The 22646-nt window shown below is 42.7% G+C and overlaps 1 protein-coding gene across 2 annotated transcripts in view; it reads right to left on the reverse strand.

The window, feature by feature from the left end:
- Window positions 1–22646, reverse strand: part of ADK (adenosine kinase) — a 311940-nt gene that overhangs the window by 159470 nt on the left and 129824 nt on the right. For both annotated transcript variants that reach the window (XM_070752037.1, XM_070752039.1), the window contains exons 5-6: window positions 10492–10664; window positions 4463–4571 (exon numbers count right to left, since the gene is read on the reverse strand). In XM_070752037.1, coding sequence (XP_070608138.1) covers window positions 4463–4571; window positions 10492–10664 — 282 coding nt within the window. The remainder of the gene's footprint in view (window positions 1–4462; window positions 4572–10491; window positions 10665–22646) is intronic.

Here is a 22646-nt window from a genome sequence, read left to right on the forward strand (position 1 = left end):
GGCAATGGGGATATGGAGGTAGGCCTCAGTGAGATCTAGAGACACCATAAAGTCTCCTCGATGAAGAGCTGATAAAATGGAAGATAGGGAGTGCATTTTGAATTTTCTATATTTAATGAAGCGGTTTAATTTCTTTAGGTCCAAGATGGCTCTCCAGCCTCCAGAAGTCTTAGGGACCATGAAGAGGATGGAATAGAAGCCTAAACCTCTCTGGAGAGAGGGGACCGGTTGAATAGCTCTAATAGTCAACAAATGAGAAATAGCCTCCTCCATTCGAATACGAGATGGAGAGGAACTGGGAGAGGGACAAGAAATAAAACGGTTAGGGGGAGAAGAAATAAACTCTAACCTTAGGCCCCTTTCCACTGTGTCAATGACCCAGGGGTCCTTACAAGAGCGGTGCCAGGCGGAAGAGAACCAGGCTAGGCGACCGCCTATAGGCAGGTGAGAAAACTTACCATCTGGTTCTTTTGGAAGTTCTGGTAGTAGAGGATCCTCTCTGATAGCGGGATCCTCTGCCCCTGGTGGTTCTAGCTTGGGATCGAAAGCGAGGGGAATACTGACCTGGGCTCTTGTGAAATGCGAAGCTTTGATCCTGCTGACGCCCGGTGCGCCGAAAGGACTGCGGTTTCGGGGCCTTCTTGGTGGTAGGTCCCAAGACCTTTTTCTTGTCTGCGTTTTCCGTAAGGAGAGGGTCCAGAAGATCTCCGAAGAGGAGGTTACGTTTCAGTGGACCCATAGCTAACTGCCATTTCTGTCTTACCCCCGCCTGCCAAGGGCGGAGCCATAGAAGCCTTCTGGCCGTTGTGGAGGCTGCTACTGATCTGGCTGCAAATCTGGAAGATTGGATAGTAGCATCTGCTATATATTGGGCAGCTGCGAAAATTTTGTTGAAATCCTGTTGGCCCCGTAAGTCATCTGGAGGCAGGTGTAGTTGGAGCTGACGAAGCCATAAGAGCATAGCTCTGGAAAAGAAGGATGCCGCTGCAGCACTCTTAATGGCCCATGAGTCTGCAAGGAGACTTCTTTTGAGCATTTGTTCAAGTCGTTTGTCCTCTGGCCGGAGGACCTCCTCTGCCTCGCCAGGCATGGCAGCCGTTGAGTGGAGCGTCTTCACTGGTTCATCTGGCCTGGGACATGTTAGGAGTTCCTCATAGGAGGGGGAGAGCTTGTAGAGCTTCTTGTCCTTGGGAGTGGGAGTGAAGCCTATGGTTGGGTGGTCCCACTGTTTAAGCAAGGCATCCTTAAACAACTTGGGCATAGGAATTACCTCATTGTCTTCCTGTTCCTCCATGAAGTAAGGAAGATTTTCCTCTGGGGGGTCTGTGGAAGGAGTAGCTTGCTTCTCTTGCCCGGCTAGCCCCGTAGATACTCTAGCTTTTAGCAGGAGAGATTTGAAAAGCTGCGAAGGGAAAATAGCAGCTGGGGCTGGAATCTTAATCTGAGATTCCTCATCCTCCGACAGACGCTGAAAGGGGTCATCATCCTCTTCTGCATCCACGTCCTCATCCTCTTCCTGAGAGGAGTCAGAGACCTCCATGACTGGGGCTCTGTAGGAAGGAGAAGAACTCACGGGACGGGAGGAGCGAGGGGGAGGATGAGACAGAGGAGGTACATTTAAAGATGAGAGTCTAGCATCAATAGTGTTAGTCAGAATAGTCAAGATAGACTGAAACTCCGGTGGCAAGGAAGAAATATCAGCCGGAAAAGCCTGAGGATCCCTGAGGCCCTGAACAGGTTCTGGCTGGGGGAAATCCTCGGTAATATCTGGCTCCTCTGGACCTAAACCCCATAGGTTAGGTTGGGGTGGATTTAGGTTTGGCTCATCCAGGGATAGCACAGGTACCCCAGAGGGAGGCAGGTTAGAGGCCTCCGGGGGGGTAGGGTTGATATGCACTTGGGCCTGCACCTTAAAACGTTTGGCTGATTTATCATGTATTTTTTGTAGGTCTAGGTCCCTTCTCTTCTCAGCCCTAGTGGGCTTGGCTAAAGACTGAGAGCCTGAGGAAGAGGAGGAAGAGGCCTGGGGAAGCTCAGAAGGATTACCAGTAGGCCTAACCTCTTTGGAACCTTTGGTAGTGCCTCTCTTGGGAAGGGAAGCCATAGTCTGAGCAATTACAGAAGACAAGGCTTGAGCCAAAAAATAGGGGAGAGAAGAATTATTTTGTGGAATTCCCAAGAGGATAGGTGACCCTGCTCCTAGGCCCAGGAGCAGCTGCGCCTTAAGAGGCAATCCTGGGCGATACCAAGAGTTCTTGTCCTTAAGTGCAGCGTGGCAGGCCTCACTAACTTAACTTTAAGAAAAACCAAGGCACACTGGTTGGAGGCCACTTCCGTGGAGAATAGGCCCGAGGGAACTCAAAGCGACGACTCCAGGGTCAGGCGGCGGGCTGTAGGCACTAATGGCCGACCCCTTAGGGCAGAACCGAAAGTGCAACTTACTGGGCGTCAGAGCCTTGGCGCCAAAATAACTGCTCCGTTATTTGCAATAGGAGCGACTAAGCCCGGGAGACAAAACAAGTCCCACACCGCGGGAGGTAAATAGCCCTTAATTAGTTGAAAAAAATAAAGCTTGCTCACGGCAGGACCTCCAAGGCCGGAATTAACAAACCGGCCGCGGCTACAGCACGAAGGGAAAAACCGCAAATGGCTGAGCCGCTAACTTCTCCCCCAACTCAAAGCCCTGTAGGGCTGAGAAAAAAACTGCCGGCAAGCTGAGTAATGGAAAAATCTTACTTGCTATTGAAGAGAGATCGAAGGGAAGGTGTTTTATCGAGAGGAACGAGCATTCACACACATCCGAGGATGCGAACTGAGCGAATTCTGGGGAAGGGGCGGATCCAGCAGTCTTTTTTAATACTAGGCTCAGTTCCAACGGATTGGACAGGAGCAACCCGTGTGACTGCTGGACCCACTCCTTCAGTACGGAGAAGTGCTCTGGCTGAAATTGAACTAGCTAAATATCAGGTCAGCCTCTCCCTATCAGACAAAATGTTGGGACGTAGATCTAGGCAAGAAAAGCACACAAACAGCTGAACACCCTCAATCCCAAATTTGGCTCCACACCCCACTGGGATCACTAGCTCCCACTTGATAGTCTTCTTTCTAAAGGATGACCACTATTGCTGAGATTTGCTAATTATGCTTAACAACAACAAGGAAAAATATACAACTTGAAATTAAAAAAGGAGACTAAAGAGTAGTATTTTGTTTTTCTTAATGAATATAAAAGTTATCTTGCTTTTAAAAATTAATTTTGGAAGTTTCTGGTCCCCCCCCCCATTTTTTAGAATAGAAACATAGAAACATAAAACATAGAAGATTGATGGCAGAAAAAGACCTCATGGTCCATCCAGTCTGCCCTTATACTATTTCCTATATTTTATCTTAGGATGGATATATGTTTATCCCAGGCAGGTTTCAATTCAGTGACTGTGGATGTACCAACCATGTCTGCTGAAAGTTTGTTCCAAGCATCTACTACTCTTTCAGTGAAATAATATTTTCTCACGTTGCTTTTGATCTTTCCCCCAACTAATTTCAGATTGTGTCCCCTTGTTCACTTTCCTATTAAAAACACTTCCCTCCTGGACCTTATTTAACCCTTCCACATATTTAAATGTTTCGATCATGTCCCCCCTTTTCCTTCTGTCCTCCAGACTCTACAGATTGAGTTCATGAAGTCTTTCCTGATACGTTTTATGCTTAAGACCTTCCACCATTCTTGTAGCCCGTCTTTGGACCCATTCAATTTTGTCAATATCTTTTTGTAGGTGAGGTCTCCAGAACTGAACCACAGTATTCCAAATGTGGTCTCACCAGCGCTCTATATAGCGGGATCATAATCTCCCTCTTCCTGCTTGTTATACCTCTAGCTATGCAGCCAAGCATCCTACTTGCTTTCCCTACCGCCCGACCACACTGCTCATCCATTTTGAGACTGTCAGAAATCACTACCCCTAAATCCTTCTCTTCTAAAGTTTTTGCTAACACAGAACTGCCAATGCAATGAAATGTAATCTGCAGAATAATTCTGCAACTTTTATCTTTGGCTTATTTCTTCAGATGCCCTGTGTTAGAAAAATGAATACAGATATTGTAGACAAATATTTTCTTGCATAGTTGTATGAAAGAAGGAACATCCATTATACTTATCAATGTCTTATCCCTATCCAAAGCATTTTTGTCTGCATTCAAGAAACAAAGCAAGAATATTCCACACTATACTTCAGAAACAAATAATAATTTAGGAAACATCAGAAAAATAACAATGTATAGATTCTTTCCTAGCAAACAGGCCAATAGGCAGCTCAAACAATGAGTGAATGCAAACATAAAAATAAATTCATTTCTAAGATTTGCTTTGCATGAAATGTCATTTGTGCATGAAATGTAATCTGTGCGCCAAAAAAAATCAAGGTCTCGATGCAAGCGAACATTTTGCAACATTAACCACACTTACTGCAATATAATAAACTTTAGCTTTTTCCACCAGTTTCCAGTTCTTCTCCACATCAAGATGTTTTTCCTTCTTATAGCAATTAGCAGCAGCCAAGTTAGCAACCAGAGATCTAAAAAAAACAAATCATTAAGAAAAGTCAGCTTTCTAACCCTCTCATAGAATTAGAGGGCATTGAAATGACAATTTCTCTACTACCTCTTAATGATTTAATCAACAAATTTATGGAATGTCACTGCCATGTGCTCTAAGACCCTTTTCACTCTGTGCTCACAATTTTCCAAATAATATGTACAAGAAGCAGGAGCTGCACTCCCAGTGTTATTGTATTTAATTGTTGTTTTCTACAATAGTCCACTTGAGTGGCTTGAGTATTTAATACTGTATGGAAGGACACCCAAAAGAATATAATGACTGATACACTGGAGGAAATATAAAAGGTTTTTCAATTAAAAGTAGAAAACGCATTAAAATATCAAAAGAGCCTGGCTGTTTTGCTTCCAGAATATAAGGCGTATTGGGGATACAAACAGAGGGGGGGGGGGGAATAAAATGGAAAAGGATCTTAGAGAGTGGATTTTCCCTCACTGTGATCTTCAAGAATCTTTTAATATGAATAAGAATGCATTTTTATGTTTGCCATCCTGCACTCATATAAATAAGTGGTGAAACCCATTTTTTACTACCAGTTCTGTGGGCATGGTGTGGCTTGGTGGGCATGGCAGGGGAAGGATACTGCAAAATCTCCATTCCCACCCTACTCCAGGGGAAGGATGCTGCAAAATCTCCATTCCCTCCCCACTCCAGGGGAAGGATGCTGCAAAATCTCCATTCCCTCCCCACTCCAGGGGAAGGATACTGCAAAATCTCCATTCCCTCCCCACTCCAGGGGAAGGATACTGCAAAATCTCCATTCCCTCCCCACTCCAGGGGAAGGATACTGCAAAATCTCCATTCCCTCCCCACTCCAGGGGAAGGATACTGCAAAATCTCCATTCCCTCCCCACTCCAGGGGAAGGATACTGCAAAATCTCCATTCCCTTCCCACTCCAGGGGAAGGATACTGCAAAATCTCCATTCCCTCCCCACTCCAGGGGAAGGATACTGCAAAATCTCCATTCCCTCCCCACTCCAGGGGAAGGATACTGCAAAATCTCCATTCCCTCCCCACTCCAGGGGAAGGATACTGCAAAATCTCCATTCCCTCCCCACTCCAGGGGAAGGATACTGCAAAATCTCCATTCCCTCCCCACTCCAGGGGAAGGACACTGCAAAATCTCCATTCCCTCCCCACTCCAGGGGAAGGATACTGCAAAATCTCCATTCCCTCCCCACTCCAGGGGAAGGACACTGCAAAATCTCCATTCCCTCCCCACTCCAGGGGAAGGATACTGCAAAATCTCCATTCCCTCCCCACTCCAGGGGAAGGATACTGCAAAATCTCCATTCCCTTCCCACTCCAGGGGAAGGATACTGCAAAATCTCCATTCCCTTCCCACTCCAGGGGAAGGATACTGCAAAATCTCCATTCCCTTCCCACTCCAGGGGAAGGATACTGCAAAATCTTCATTCCCTTCCCACTCCAGGGGAAGGATACTGCAAAATCTCCATTGCCTCCCCACTCCAGGAGAAAGATACTGCAAAATCCCCATTCCTTCCCCACTTCAGGGGAAGGATACTGCAAAATCCCAATTCCCTCCCCACTTCAGGGGAAGGATACTGCAAAATCTCCATTCCCTTCCCACTCCAGGGGAAGGATACTGCAAAATCTCCATTCCCTTCCCACTCCAGGGGAAGGATACTGCAAAATCTCCATTCCCTTCCCGCTCCAGGGGAAGGATACTGCAAAATCTCCATTCCCTTCCCGCTCCAGGGGAAGGATACTGCAAAATCTTCATTCCCTTCCCGCTCCAGGGGAAGGATACTGCAAAATCTCCATTCCCTCCCCACTCCAGGGGAAGGATACTGCAAAATCCTAATTCTCTCCCCACTCCAGGGGAAGGATACTGCAAAATCTCCATTCCCTCCCCACTCCAGGGGAAGGATACTGCAAAATCTCCATTCCCTCCCCACTCCAGGGGAAGGATACTGCAAAATCCTAATTCTCTCCCGACTCCAGGGGAAGGATACTGCAAAATCTCCATTCCCTTCCCACACCAGGGGAAGGATACTGCAAAATCTCCATTCCCACCCCGCTCCAGGAGAAGGATATTGCAGAATCCCCTTTCCTATCCAATTCTGCGGACAGCCAGAAGGGGTATTTGCCGCTTCTCCGAACTACTCAAAATTTCCACCATGGTTTTCTGACCCACTCCAAATTTCTGCTACCAGTTCTCCAAAGTCTGCCAGAACCTGCTGGATGTCACCCCTGATAAAAAGTTAGCAAGGGCAGGGGTCTGATGTTATATCTCCGAGACCGCCTTCTGCCGCACGAATCCCAGCGACCGGTTAGGTCCCACAGAGTGGGCCTTCTCCGGGTCCCGTCAACTAAAAAATGTCGGTTGGCGGGCCCCAGGGGAAGAGCCTTCTCTGTGGCGGCCCCGACTCTCTGGAACCAGCTCGCCCCAGAGATTAGAACTGCCCCTACCCTCCTCGCCTTTCGCAAACTCCTTAAAACCCACCTTTGTCGTCAGGCATGGGGGAACTGAGATATCTCCCCCGGGCCTATACAATTTATGTATGGTATGCTTGTGTGTATGTCTGTTTAATATTTTATATTGTAAATTATTAGATTTGTTATAAACTGTTTTTATTGTGTTGTGAGCCGCCCCGAGTCTACGGAGAGGGGCGGCATACAAATCTGATACATAGATTAGATAGATAGATAGATAGATAGATAGATAGATAGATAGATAGATAGATAGATAGATAGATAGATAGATAGGTAGGTGCAATGAGTCTGCCCCAACCTGCTTTTCTGCCTAGAGCAGAGAAAGAACAGGGAAAAGAAGCAAAAAAGAAATTATTACTGCCTGCTCGTTTTCTCTTTTTATTAAACATTGGGGAAAGCACTGCACAATTCTCTTGCTGGTTTTAGTTGATTAATTTGCCTGCAGAAGGGGACAGAACAAAGATGACCTTGAAACAATTAAACAGGGCTGGATAAGAGTATTTACATGGAAGATGACAAGGAAATGCTAAAATTGTAGGTTAGATTAGGAAGATTAATGCTGGCAATTAAAAACCACCGCAAAGAAAACAACTTTGCCACATCCATTTAGTCACAAGGAGTGATGTTCTACTCAAGCCTTTAATTTTGTTTTATTTAATAAATAATTCAAAGTGTTGGTCATGACCTTTAAAGCCCTACATGGCATTGGACCAGATTACCTCCGGAACCGCCCGCTATCGCACGAATCCCAGCGACCAATAAGGTCCCACAGAGTTGGCCTTCTCCGTGTCCCGTCGACTAAACAATGTCGTCTGGCGGGTCCCAGGGGAAGAGCCTTCTCTGTGGCGGCCCCGGCCCTCTGGAACCAACTCCCCCCGGAGATTAGAACTGCCCCCACCCTCCCTGTCTTTCGTAAACTACTCAAGACTCACTTATGCCGCCAGGCATGGGGGAGTTAAGATATTCCTTCCCCCTGGGCCATTACAAGTTATGCACGGTATGTTTGTGTGTATGTTTGGTTTTATAATAAGGGTTTTTGGTTGTTTTATTAATTGGATTGTTACATGTTGTTTTTTATTATTGTTGTTAGCCGCCCCGAGTCTACCGAGACCGGCATACAAATCCAATAAATAAATAAATAAATAAATTTTATTTAATTTCCTTTATTTATTTAATGTCCTGAGCCTTATGCCTTAAAAAAAGATATTCAGAGTAAGTCTGTTCTTCCATATCCTGGTTGAAAATTTCTTCCAGCTCTTTTCACTAACATATTGTCCTACATGGGCGATGGTACCAATGTAGTTTAGACCAGGAAGCAGCAGTGGGCTTTGAGATGGAATGCTAAATTATGTTCGCCGCCGCGGCTCGTAAGTTCTTGCGGGACCAGCGCGATTTTGCTGCTGCACCTGTGGAGGTAGAAAAATTGCGCCCATGTTCAGCGAGGTTTTACCTGTGGCTCCGTGCACGATTGTGCTACCTCCACAGGGGAGATACCAATTCAAAGTGTTGGTCATGACCTTTAAAGCCCTACATGGCATTGGACCAGAATACCTCCGGAACCGCCTGCTACCGCACAAATCCCAGCGGCCGATAAGGTCCCACAGAGTTGGCCTTCTCCGGGTCCCGTCGACTAAACAATGTCGTCTGGCAGGCCCCAGGGGAAGAGCCTTCTCTGTGGCGGCCCCGGCCCTCTGGAATCAACTCTCCCCGGAGATTAGAACTGCTCCCACCCTCCTTGTCTTCCGTAAACTACTTAAGACCCACCTATACCGCCAGGCATGGGGGATTTGAGACACCTTTCCCCCAGGCTTATTATAATTTATGTTTGGTATGTATGTGCTGTTTGGTTTTTAATTATGATAGGGTTTTTAGTTTTTTTAAATATTAGATTTGTGCCTATATAATACTGTTTTTATCGTTGTTGTGAGCCGCCCCGAGTCTTCGGAGAGGGGCGGCATACAAATTTAAAAAATTATTATTATTATTTATCATGAAGGAGGTGCCACAGCAAAATCGTTCATTTCATTCATTCATTCATTTTCAAGAAATTACGAACCGTGGCAGCGAGCGCAATTTAGCGTTACAGCTTGTAGCCCACCGCCGTCAGGAGGTCTCCAAACTTGGCAACTTTAAAACTTATGGACTTTAAATCCCAGAGTTCCTCATGCTGGCTGGGGAATTCTGGAAGTTGAAGTCCACAAGTCTTAACGTTGTCAAGTTTGGAGACCTCCTGGTGTGGACTGTTAAACTGGAGATGGGTTTTAGTTTGCAATGAGCATTTAAAAATAAATGTCATTCAAATGAAAAAGGCCTGATTGGGACGGTGATGTAAAAAATTCTGTTGTTTTGAGGAGTGCATTAATAAGAAAAACTGTTAAAGAGCCTGGCGTTGCTGTCAAAATGGGGCACTTTAAATACATCTACTGTATCTTTTCATCTTCCATGATCAGATTTTTTAAAATCTTTTGTCAATGTTCTTCTTACTTTGCAAAATTGCTTTGAGCTGATAGATAGATAGATAGATAGATAGATAGATAGATAGAAAGATAGATAGAAAGAAAGGTATATAGATAGAAAGATATATAGAAACATAGAAACATAGAAGTCTGATGGCAGAAAAAGACCTCATGGTCCATCTAAGTCTGCCCTTATACTATTTTCTGTATTTTATCTTAGGATGGATATATGTTTATCCCAGGCATGTTTAAATTCAGTTCCTGTGGATTTATCTACCACGTCTGCTGGAAGTTTGTTCCAAGGATCTACTACTCTTTCAGAAAAATAATATTTTCTCAGGTTGCTTTTGATCTTTCCCCCAACTAACTTCAGATTCTGTCCCCTTGTTCTTGTGTTCACTTTCCTATTAAAAACACTTCCCTCCTGGACCTTATTTAACCCTTTAATATATTTAAAGAAAGATATATAGATATATAGATATATAGATAGATAGATAGATAGAGAGAAAGATAGATAGATAGATAGATAGATAGATAGATAGATAGACAGACAGATAGATAGAAAGAAAGATATATATATAGATAGATATATAGATAGATAGAAAGATAGATAGATAGAAAGATAGATAGGTAGGTAGGTAGGTAGGTAGATAGATTAGACAGACAGACAGACAGATAGACAGATAGAAAGACAGATAGACAGACAGACAGACAGATGGAGAGATAAATATAAAAATAAATAAATAAATATAAATATAAATACAGTATATATATATATAAAAATAGTGTAGATAGTATGGAAAATATTGTTATCCATATTTTATAATCACAGCTCTTTTTCACAACCGTACAGTCAGCCCCTAACTGCAGAATTAATTTTATAATGGCAAGTTGCAGGGAAGTACAAAAACAAGGGGAAATGGATTTGTCGTGTTTGGAGAGCCGAATCAGAACACATAGCCAACCTGTTATCGCTGGTGATGCAGGCGGCGCAGGTTCCTGTTGGTTCTTCACTTTGTTCATAGTAGTGAGCATCGACGTGAGCTTCTTCCGTTTTCCTTTTGAGGATCTCACCAAATTTATCGGTACCGATGCAGCCAAAAAATGTTCCGACTTTGTAGGGGAACTGGATCATCCACTGCAATTAAAGTGGGGGGGGGGAATGAAACATTTGTGATTACATCTAGATTTCCGTCACTGTAGATTTAAAGGATAAACTATAACAAAGAATTAACACTTTAATATCAAAGTTTATCAATAAGATCTTTAGCTTGTTACATTTTGATGGCTTTCAAATTATTTAACTCTTGTTAGTCCTCTACTAACATGGTCAGAGTGTTAAAATCCCCATTGAAGACAGCTGATTTTACAGGAGGGAAGGGTGTGGGCCAGTGAGGCTGGCAATGAGTCAAGTGAGCAGCATTATAGAAAATCAGCTGTCTTCAATGGGGATTTTAACACTCTGATGACATTAGTAGAGGACTAACGAAAACTTAATTATAGTAATTTTAAAATAAAATTTATACATTCATATATACAGTATATGATTCGACACAAAAATATGTAACCCTTCCCTGGTGCAGAGCCGAAGGGATTGGATACTGTAGCCTAGAGGATAATTCTCTGCCTTACAAGGCAAAGGTTGCAGGTTCAAGTCCCAGTGGGTATGGCTAGCTGATGAGGCCAAAATAAGGCCGAAATAGATCTATCCTAGTCTCCCTTAATTTTCAAATTCAGCAAAAAAACAAACCAACCGTGTGACACATACAGATAGAATTGTCGGCTATCAATAAAAATTAACTGCCTTGGAAATGGTCCTGGGTTGGGCTGAGAGGCAAAAAAGGAGCTGTGATGTTCCTTCAATATACCAGGGTGATTTGACACAAAATGTAACCCTTCCCTGGTACAGAGCTGAAGGGGTTGGATACTGTAGCCTAGAGGTTAATTCTCTGCCTTACAAGGCAAAGGTTGCAGGTTCAAGTCCCAGTGGATATGGCTAGCTGATGAGGCCAAAATAAGGCCGAAATAGATCTATCCTAGTCTCCCTTAATTTTCAAATTCAGCAAAAAACCCACAAAAAACCCATGTGACATATATATATATGTGTGTGTGTGTATATATATATATATATATATATATATATACACACACACACACACACACATATACACAGTGATCCCTCGATTTTCGTGGGTTCAAACTTCGCGAAACGCTATACCACGGTTTTTCAAAAAATATTAATTAAAAAATACTCCACAGGTTTTTTTCTATACCACGGTTTTTCCCACCCGATATGACGTCATACGTCATCACCAAGAGTCACTTCTCTCTCTCTTTCTCTTTCTTTCCTGTCATTCTCTGCTTCAATCATTTTCTCATTTCTTTTTTCTCCCTTTTTCTATCATTTTTTTCTCTCTCTCTACCTTCCACTCTCCCCCTTCTTGCTCTCTCTCTCTTTCTCCCTCTCCCTCTCTGTGAGAACGCCTGCCCCCACCTCTCCTGCAGCCCCCTCGCTGATAGTTGGCCCGAAAGTGCTTTCAACTAAGGGACTGTGAGAGGGGCGAGGCAGGCATTCTGAAAGCGCTCAGAGCGGCTACCGGCCAAATGAGGAGGACGAGAAGCCGTAGCCGCCAGCACTGCTGCAGGAGGACCCGTGTCTGAAGAAAGCCGGTGAGAAGGGTGGATCGGGCGGGCGGGCGGTAGCGGCGAGGGGGCCGGGGGCGCTGCGGGGCGGGGGCAGCCGACATTCAAAGCAATCTTTGCCGGCCTCTGCACTTTCGTCGCTCCCTGCCCTATATTTCAAGCCCGGCTCTTTGCGCTGCCTTGAAAAAGGGTGCGTGGGGGTAGTTTTTGGCTGTCCATAGCCAAAAATGGTGTTTTTACTTCTGCACCGCTACTTCGCGGAAAATCGACTTTTGCGGGAGGTCTTGGAACGTAACCCCCGCAAAAATCGAGGGAACACTGTATATATATATATATATGTACACACACACACACACACACACACACACATACATATATACATAATGCTCTCAAGAAAACCCTTTTTACCACAAGAGTTCTCAAGAATCCTGAATCCTTTGATTACAGTACAGATCTTGACACTTATCTGGAGTGTTACTTAAAGATGTTTTGCAGGCTTATTGCAAAGGCTTGCTAAATTGGTTTGATATATGGTATTTCAAGATAAAAAGTACAGATAATAGTACACTCTTTTTGTATAATAAAACTCAACCGTTGAGCTTTTTTCTTTAATGGAAAAACTGAACAAAAAGCTTTGGAGAGCATTAAAATGCTCTAAGTCATAAATAAGGTACTGAAAACAGGGTGAACTCAAGGACAATATTTGGAATCTGCAAAGACACCCCAATAAAAATGATTGTCCCCCCCTCCCTTCAAGTTTGCTGAAGCTGCCCAATGAACGGTCTGCATGCCCAAGCTTCTAAAATCTAATAGAAATATCTATTAATGCTTTTAAAGAAAAGGAAACCAGGAGATGAGTTGATACTGATAGTCCTTAACTTACGACCGTGGAATTACGGTCACAGGTATCATGTGATTTGGACCTGAATCTTTGACATTTTTTGCAGCTGTTGTTAAGCGAACACCACAGTTGTTAAGTGAACACTGTAGACACTAAGTGGATCGATTTTTCCCCAATGCATTTTTTTGTTTTTGCTGGAAATTAGAAGGAAGACAGCAAAAGCAACGTTGTAAATTGTGCGTCTGCAAACGGGCAGAAACTTGCGTGATTGTAATTTCAAAAATATGTCTGAAGTAGCTTTCAAGTGGGGTAGGGAGGGGGTCTGTTGTAGCTTCAAATGGAGTATAGTGTTGTGTACTGAGGTGGAGTGGAGTGTAGTGTAGGGTAGTGGAATGAAATGGAATGGAATAGAACAGAACAGTGATGGCGAACCTATGGCACGCGTGCCATCAGATGTGTTGCCCTAGCTCAGCTCCAACATGCATGTGTGTGCTGGTCAACTCACACAGAGGCTCTACTTAAGAACTTTTCTAGATAAGATAAGATTTTTTCCCCTATTCTTAAGAACCATTTTCTACTTAAGAATCAGAGCCCGGGAAAATTTCCTAGGAAATTTGAAAGGGGCACGAAGGTCCGGCCAGTTTCTTGCCATTCCCCCTTTAATCCCGACTATCTTGGGCTTTTCTGGGCTGCCAGAGGAGCCTTTCGGTGGCGCTTAAGGGGGCTTTGGCTGTCCAGAGCGAACGGAGCATTTTCCTTTCTCTGGGCGCTTGGAGAGGGAATAAACCTCTGCCAGTGCCCAGAGAAAAGAAACGCTCCTTTCGCTCTAGGCAGCGACTGTCCTCCTCTTCCTGTTCCTCCTCCTCCTCGTCCCACCCAAATTCCGAGCTTTTATTTCTTTCCTAATGGGTTTGCATGCATTATTTGCTTTTACATTGATTCCTATGGGAAAAATTGCTTCTACTTACAAACTTTTCCTAAGAACCTGGTCACGGAACGAGTTAAGTTTTTAAGTAGAGGTATCACTGTATTCAAGTTAATCAAAACGTATTTCCAAGCACTTCATAATTTCTGCCAAGTCAAATTTCACACATTTGGTATCTATCTATCTATCTATCTATCTATCTATCTATCTATCTATCTATCTATCTATCTATCTATCTACAGTGTCTGTCTGTCTGTCTGTCTGTCTGTCTATTTATCTAGTGTATCTATCTATCTACAGTCTATCTATCTACAGTGATACCTTGTCTTACAAACTTAATTGGTTCCGGGATGAGGTTGTTAAGGTGAAAAGTTTGTAAGACGAAACAATGTTTCCCATAGGAATCAATGGAAAAGTGATTAATGCGTGCAAGCCCAAAATTCACCCCTTTTGCCAGCCAAGTGCCCATTTTTGCGCTGCTGGGATTCCCCTGAGCCCCCCCTTGCTGGGAAACCCCACCTCCAGACTTCCATTGCCAGCGAAGCGCCCGTTTTTGCGCTCCTGGAATTCCCCTGCTGGGATTCCCCTGCAGCATCACAAAAACACGGAAGTACGGGGTAGGGTTTCCCATGGAGGGGAGCCTCTGGGGAACCCCAGCAGTGCAAAAACGGGCGCTTCGCTGGCAACGGAAGTCCAGAGGCGGGGCATCCCAGTGGCATCGGTGGGTTTGTAAGGTGAAAATAGTTTGTAAGAGGCAAAAAAATCTTAAAACCCGGGTTTGTATCTCGAAAAGTTTGTATGATGAGGCGTTTGTAAGACGAGGTATCACTATATCTATCTATCTATCTATCTATCTATCTATCTATCTATCTATCTATCTATCTATCTATCTATCTATCTATCTAAGTGCTCTGCTAATATGTTAATGATGTCATTACATGATTTTATAAGTATTAACAGCATGTAAATTTTTTTATTCTCCATAGAAGCAGAAGAAAGGTGCAGAATATGAGGCAGTCAAGATGATAAAATGACGTTCAATGCAAATTTATTTCTGCAATACACCATGTTAAAACAAAGTAGCTTCAGGCACCACACGAATGAAAAATGCTAACAAATTAGAATGTCAGAAGCAAAATTAAAGGAGGAAATTGATGGTTCTATTTACATGGCATTAAAAGGAGACACTACTGTTAACATTTACCCCCCCAATCATCATAGGAGTTAACACAGCAACACGGAGAAAACCCCAAACTATCTAAATTTGATTGAAAAATTAAAACCTATGAAAAGGCAAGCTCACATCTTGGAAACAAACTGATTTTTACCACCACCAACCGTCATTCTCACCTTTTTTCTTTGATTTCATTCTACTTACAATTGTGGTCTATTCCCTTTCAATTTGAAACTAGGGGAAAATAATTACCGTATATACTCGAGTATAAGCCGAGTTTTTTAGCCCAAAAAATGGGCTGAAAAACACAGCCTCGGCTTATACTCGGGTCATTGACAAAGTCACCACACGAGGGCGCCATTGCTTGAGCCAGAGCGAGGAGGCACCAGCTTTTGTCCCCTCTGGCACGCCGTAGTTCCTCTCCCTGCCTCAAGCAAATGAGGCAGCCATTTGCTCCAACCGAGAGAGGGAAAAAGCAATGGTGAGTAACTATTCTTTGCTCTGTCTGCATTGTCCTTAGTCGGATTAAAAAGGCCCCCTGCTGTCAGATTCTCCTCCCCCTCCTTTGAAAGGATTTAAACTGTTTAAAAAATGGTATTTTGTGGTAGTTGCTGTCCTTGCTTGGATAGGATCTAATAATGTGTTATGAGGCAGAGCTAGACAGGAATTCTTTTTCTATCTGTCTATTTTTCTATCTATCTATTTTTCTATCTATCTATTTTTCTATCTATCTATCTATCTATCTATCTGTATCTATTTCTATCTATCTATCTATTTTTCTATCTGTCTGTCTGTCTGTCTATCTATCTTTCTTTCTATCTATCTATATCTATCTGTCTATCTATCTATCATCTATCTATCTATCTATCTGTATCTATTTCTATCTATCTATTTTTCTATCTTTCTATCTATCTATTTTTCTATCTATCTATTTTTCTTTCTATCTATCTATCTATCTATCTATCTGTATCTATTTCTATCTATCTATCTATCTATCTATTTTTCTATCTGTCTGTGTGTCTGTCTATCTGTCTATCTATCTTTCTATCTATATCTATCTGTCTATCTATCTATCTATCATCTATCTATCTATCTGTATCTATTTCTATCTATCTATTTTTCTATCTTTCCATCTATTTTTCTATCTATCTATTTTTCTTTCTATCTATCTATCTATCTATCTATCTGTATCTATTTCTATCTATCTATCTATCTATTTTTCTATCTGTCTGTGTGTCTGTCTATCTGTCTATCTATCTTTCTATCTATATCTATCTATCTGTATCTATTTCTATCTATCTATCTATCTATCTATCTATTTTTCTGTCTGTCTGTCTGTCTGTCTGTCTGTCTATCTATCTTTCTATCTATCTATATCTATCTATCTATCTATCTATCATCTATCTATCTATCTGTATCTATTTCTATCTATCTATTTTTCTATCTTTCTATCTATTTTTCTATCTATCTATTTTTCTTTCTATCTATCTATCTATCTATCTATCTATCTATCTGTATCTATTTCTATCTATCTATCTATCTATTTTTCTATCTGTCTGTGTGTCTGTCTATCTGTCTATCTATCTTTCTATCTATATCTATCTATCTGTATCTATTTCTATCTATCTATCTATCTATTTTTCTGTCTGTCTGTCTGTCTGTCTATCTATCTTTCTATCTATCTATCTCTATCTATCTATCTATCTATCTATCTATCTATCTATCTATCTATCTATCTATCTATCTATCTATCTGGTTTTCTATGCTGATAACCTCACAGCAGCTAATGCTGAAGCTCTTCTTTGGATACACTTATTTATTTGTTTGTTTGTTTGTTTATTTATTTAATTGGATTTGTATGCAATCCCTCTCCAAGGACTCAGGGTGGCTCACAGCATATATAAAAACAGAACAATAATGTAAATCCAATTAATGATGAGAAGGAATCCAGTTTTGAAGGATTTTAACTGTTAGGTTTTAGCTTTGTTCCTGATCGAGCTACTTTTTTTACTTTTTAATTTATTGTTAATATTGTTAATTTGTTTACCCTCTTTTAAATTTACAGAGCTAGTTTACTGGTTTTCTTTAAAATAAATATTCTAAAACATGTCTCAATTAATGTAATTTTATTGTTTTCCATTTTTATAAGTTACCAGTAGCCACTGCATTTTCTAACCTCGGCTTATACTTGGGTCAATACGTTTTCCCAGTTTTTGTGGCAAAAATTGGTGCCTCGGCTTATACTCGGGTCAGCTTATACTCGAGTATATACGGTATGTACGGGCAAAAATCCATGTACGACATAAATGCAGATTTTGAAACTTTATTTATTTATAATTTACTTCTACTTGCTATTCCTTAACCACCCATCTCCCTGCCTTTATCTTTTTCAAGTCGGCCTTTCCCAGCCATTAACTCTGTTTAAGATGTCACTCATAAAAGAATGTTTTTCATTGCAGGCTTCATGAAACCACACTGGAATACTTTTGCAATGAGAAGTGGTATAAAAATATTTTAGTAAGAAACAAATAGAAAATTAAACACGCTAATAAAATACACTAAAACAAACCCACTCTTAGCTATCTTCACCAAATGCACCAGTTTCGAGACGTTATGTTGACTTTACAATAAATGCCAGAGATATTTCTATATCCCATTCTTAAATTTCACACAGATTAAAGTACTGCAGTATCTCATGACAGTTGTGTGATGAACAACCATATGTTTCTGATTTTGAACTACATTTAATGTTTGCTCTTCTGAAATTACGTCATCGCTTCATGTCGACGGTTAGCATCTGTACACTTTATTTTGGAGTGTATGTCTTACTTTACGATGACACAACGCAACAGACAATAAAATTCTAGTAGACACAAATACTTACAGAAATAGGTAATGCTGGACGGAACAATACTGAATAAGGAAATTTAAGAATGTATTTTCCCCCTGCAGCCTAATTTCACGCATTCCCATGCCCCGAAGCAACTTTTAATGCTTAAAACATCTATGTAGCTACACAACATTTCTTTTTTCTACCCACAATTACATGTTGACCTAGGAATTATGCATTCTAGGTTTACAAGCAGTACGAGAAGCGATTAGTAGTCCTTGGATCATGCCTATAAGTTAGACTGCCCATTATTTATTTATTGGATTTGTATGCCACCCCTCTCCGTAGACTCAGGGCGGCTAACAACAGTAATAAAAACAGCATATAACAATCCAATATTAAAACAGTTAAAAACCCTTATTATAAAACCAAACATACATACAGACATAAAATGTATAAAATTGTAAAGGCCTAGGGGGAAAGAGTATCTCAGTTCCCCCATGCCTGGCGGAAGAGGTGGGTTTGAAGAAGCTTACGAAAGGCAAGGAGGGTGGGGGCAATTCTAATCTCTCTGGGGAGTTGGTTCCAGAGGGCCGGGGCTGCCACAGAGAAGGCTCTTCTCCTGGGTCCCGCCAAGCGGCCTTGTTTAGTTGACGGGACCCGGAGAAGACCCACTCTGTGGGACCTAACTGGTCGCTGGGATTCGTGCAGCAGAAGGCGGTCCCTGAGATAATCTGGTCCGGTGCCATGAAGGGCTTTATGGTTCTAAGTTGTGGCAGTCACTAAACAAGGCACTCAACTGATTGCTTTGCTTAACCTATCTTAGTGATGGCGAACCTTTTTTTTCCTCGGTGCCGAAAGAACATGTGAGCGTGCTATCGCACATGCGCAAGTGCCCACACCCATAATTCAATGCCTGAGGAGGGTATAAACAGCTTCTCCCACCCCTCCGGAGGCCCTCTGGAGGCCGGAAAAGGCCTGTTTCCCAACTTCTCGTGGGTGAGTAGGTTCGTGTTTCGCCCTCCCCAGGCTCCAAACACCTTCCCTCCATCCCTCCGGAGGTTCTCTGGAAGCCAAAAACATCCTCCCAAAGCCTCTGTGCGAACCAAAAACCAGCTGCCGCATGAATCCCAGCGACCGATTAGGTCCCACAGAGTTGGCCTTCTCCGTGTCCCGTTGACTAAACAATGTCATCTGGCGGGTCCCAGGGGAAGAGCCTTCTATGTGGCAGCCCCGACTCTCTGGAACCAGCTCCCCCCGGAGATTAGAACCGCCCTCACCCTCCTGGCCTTCCGTACACTCCTTAAAACCCACATTCCCCCCTCCCCCGAGCCTATACAATTTATGTATGGTATGTCTGGTTTAATAATGGGATTTTTTAATTTTTTTAATTTATTAGATCTGTTGTGAATTGTTTTATTATATGTTGTGAGCCGCCCCGAGTCTACGGAGAGGGCGGCATCCAAATCTAATAAATAAGAATAAATAAAGGTTGGAGCTGAGCTAGGGCAATGGCTCACGTCCCAGCACATATGGCTCCGCATGCCATCTGTGGCACTCGTGCCATAGGTTCACCATCACTGACCTACCCCAATCCTCTTCTCCCAACTGCATTTGTTAAATGACCGCACAAGTTAAATGGAACGCAGGGCATCTCAGGAGTGGGAAAAGCCCTGGGACGCAAGTGCGGGGCCAAGCCAGGACCGCCACACCTCCCCAGCTCACCTGTGGCCTATTTTAAAGTTCATTTCATTTTACAATTTGTGGGCTTCAACTCCCAGGATTCCTCACCCAGGACTGTTGGCTGGAAAATTCTGGGGATTGAAGTTCACACCTGTTAAAGGTTGCCAAGGTTGGTTCTTCTGCAATTCTTGGATCAGTTCTAAAAGAATCACCTTGGACAGATGCGCATCCAGCATCAGTCTGAAGACTTCTAGTAAACAAGCTGACAGCTCACTAGCTGACAGCTTGCACGTCAGAACAGATAGTGACAAACGTACAAGTTAAAGAACAGTAAAACTTTAATGGAATATTCGTACAGTGTGTACAGTGATCCCTCGATCTTCGCGATCTCGATCTTCGCGAAACGCTATATCGCGATTTTTCAAAAAATATTAATTAAAAATATTTTCCCACCCGATGACGTCACTCTCTTCCTTTCTCATCTTTCTTTCTCTCTCTCTTTCTCTATCTTGCTTCTTCCTCTCTCACACTCTCTTCCTCCCTCTCTCATCTCTTTCTTTCCTTCTCTCTCTTTCTCTATCTCTCCCCCTCTTGCTCTCGAGTGGCGCGTGGGCGGCGGGGAAGACCCAGGGAAGGTTCCTTCGGCCGCCCAGCAGCTGATCTGCTCGGCAGCGCCACAGCAGCGAGGAGCCGAAGATCCGGGTTTCCCCTTTGCGTGGGCGGCGGGGAAACCCGGATCTTCGGCTCCTCGCTGCTGCGGCGCTGCCGAGCAGATCAGCTGCTGGGCGGCCGAAGGAACCTTCCCTGGGTCTTCCCCGCCGCCCACGCAAAGGGGAAAACCCGATCTTCGGCTCCTCGCTGCTGCGGCGCTGCCGAGCAGATCAGCTGCTGGGCAGCGGAAGGAACCTTCCCTGGGTCTTCCCAGGTGCGGAAGTAAAAACACCATCTGCGCATGCGCGGCCATGGGAAAAAAGGGCGCGCATGCGCAGATGGTGTTTTTACTTCCGCACCACTATATCGCGAAAAATCGATTATCGCGAGGGGTCTTGGAACGGAACCCTCGCGATAATCGAGGGATCACTGTATAACTTGCAACGTCTAATAGGTATGAAATAGTAGGGTACATATTCCATATGGTAGCAGACCATTAAGAAGTTATTCTTTTCTGGTATAACAAACATTCAGAACTATATCAATTCTATAAAACTGCAGATTCCCAAGGTTAAAATGAGTCTGGTTGTCCTGGATAATTTCCTAACAACCCTGTTAAGCAACATGGAGAAATATCTCTATAAAAGAGGGGAAAATGAGCATCGGTCTTTGCACTGCCCGTTCCACGCAAAGTCATTCGTTATTAGGAGTTATACTTCTGTTCCAGAACAGCAGTAGGTAAAATATTAAATTGTGCTAGCATCATAGCTCATCTATATTTAGATATTTCAATTTGCCTCAGATATCTGGCTGGGCTAAAATTGAAGGGTTGACCACCTAAGTGGACCCCTACCAGTATCCTAGATTGAGTTTCCTGGCTTTGTGTATCTGTTCTTCTCTTTCTCATCTTGGAGTTGGTGTGGCTATATCAGGTTTATGACATTTCCATGATTGACGAAGCTAATAACACCATCGGCTAAGGAAATAAATTTACCCTGGCATGATTTACTTGCAATGAACCCATGCTGGTTGCTGTTGATTGTGGTGTGCCTATGCAAAGTATTCTTAAACATGCTGCTTGATAATGGGAAGGATATAAGATAAGAGGGAGATTGTGATCCCCTATATAGAGCGCTGGTGAGACCACATTTGGAATACTGTGTTCAGTTCTGGAGACCTCACCTACAAAAAGATATTGACAAAATTGAACGGGTCCAAAGACGGGCTACAAGAATGGTGGAAGGTCTTAAGCATAAAACGTATCAGGAAAGACTTCATGAACTCAATCTGTAGAGTCTGGAGGACAGAAGGAAAAGGGGGGACATGATCGAAACATTTAAATATGTTAAAGGGTTAAATAAGGTTCAGGTGGGAAGTGTTTTTAATAGGAAAGTGAACACAAGAACAAGGGGACACAATCTGAAGTTAGTTGGGGGAAAGATCAAAAGCAACGTGAGGAAATATTATTTCACTGAAAGAGTAGTAGATCCTTGGAACAAACTTCCAGCAGACGTGGTTGGTAAATCCACAGTAACTGAATTTAAACATGCCTGGGATAAACATATATCCATCCTAAGATAAAATACAGGAAATAGTATAAGGGCAGACTAGATGGACCATGAGGTCTTTTTCTGCCGTCAGTCTTCTATGTTTCTATCTTTTTTCCCTATCCACTTAAGAAACCCCAAACAAAAAGACATGAGAGGGAGGGGGGAGGAAAGGGTATCTTTTATCGCCTTTTTGCAAACATTTCTCTGGTTCACAATGAACATTTTATTTATTTATTTTTATTTATTTATTTATTTTGTCCAATACACAATGAGAGTTTTAGTGGGTATATATATATATATATATATCACATGGGGTTTTTTTGGTTTTTTTTTTTGCTGAATTTGAAAATTAAGGGAGACTAGGATAGATCTATTTCTATATACACACATAGTAAAATACATGATGATGGTTATAGAGGAGATACTCATAGTAAAATATATTTAAGAAAGAATAGAAGAGATATAGGAATAGAAGAAAGGTATAGGAGATATAGGAGAGCAATAGGACAGGGGACGGAAGGCACTCTAGTGCACTTGTACTCGCCCCTTACTGACCTCTTAGGAATCTGGATAGGTCAACTGTAGATAATCTAAGGGTAAAGTGTTGGGGGTTTGGGGATGACACTATGGAGTCCGGTAATGAGTTCCACGCTTCGACAACTCGGTTACTGAAGTCGTATTTTTTACAGTCAAGTTTGGAGCGGTTAATATTAAGTTTAAATCTGTTGTGTGCTCTTGTGTTGTTGTGGTTGAAGCTGAAGTAGTCGCCGACAGGCAGGACGTTGCAGCATATGATCTTGTGGGCAATACTTAGATCTTGTTT

The sequence above is a fragment of the Erythrolamprus reginae genome, chromosome 5 (assembly GCF_031021105.1).
Source record: "Erythrolamprus reginae isolate rEryReg1 chromosome 5, rEryReg1.hap1, whole genome shotgun sequence".
Classification (NCBI taxonomy): Eukaryota; Metazoa; Chordata; class Lepidosauria; order Squamata; family Dipsadidae; genus Erythrolamprus; species Erythrolamprus reginae.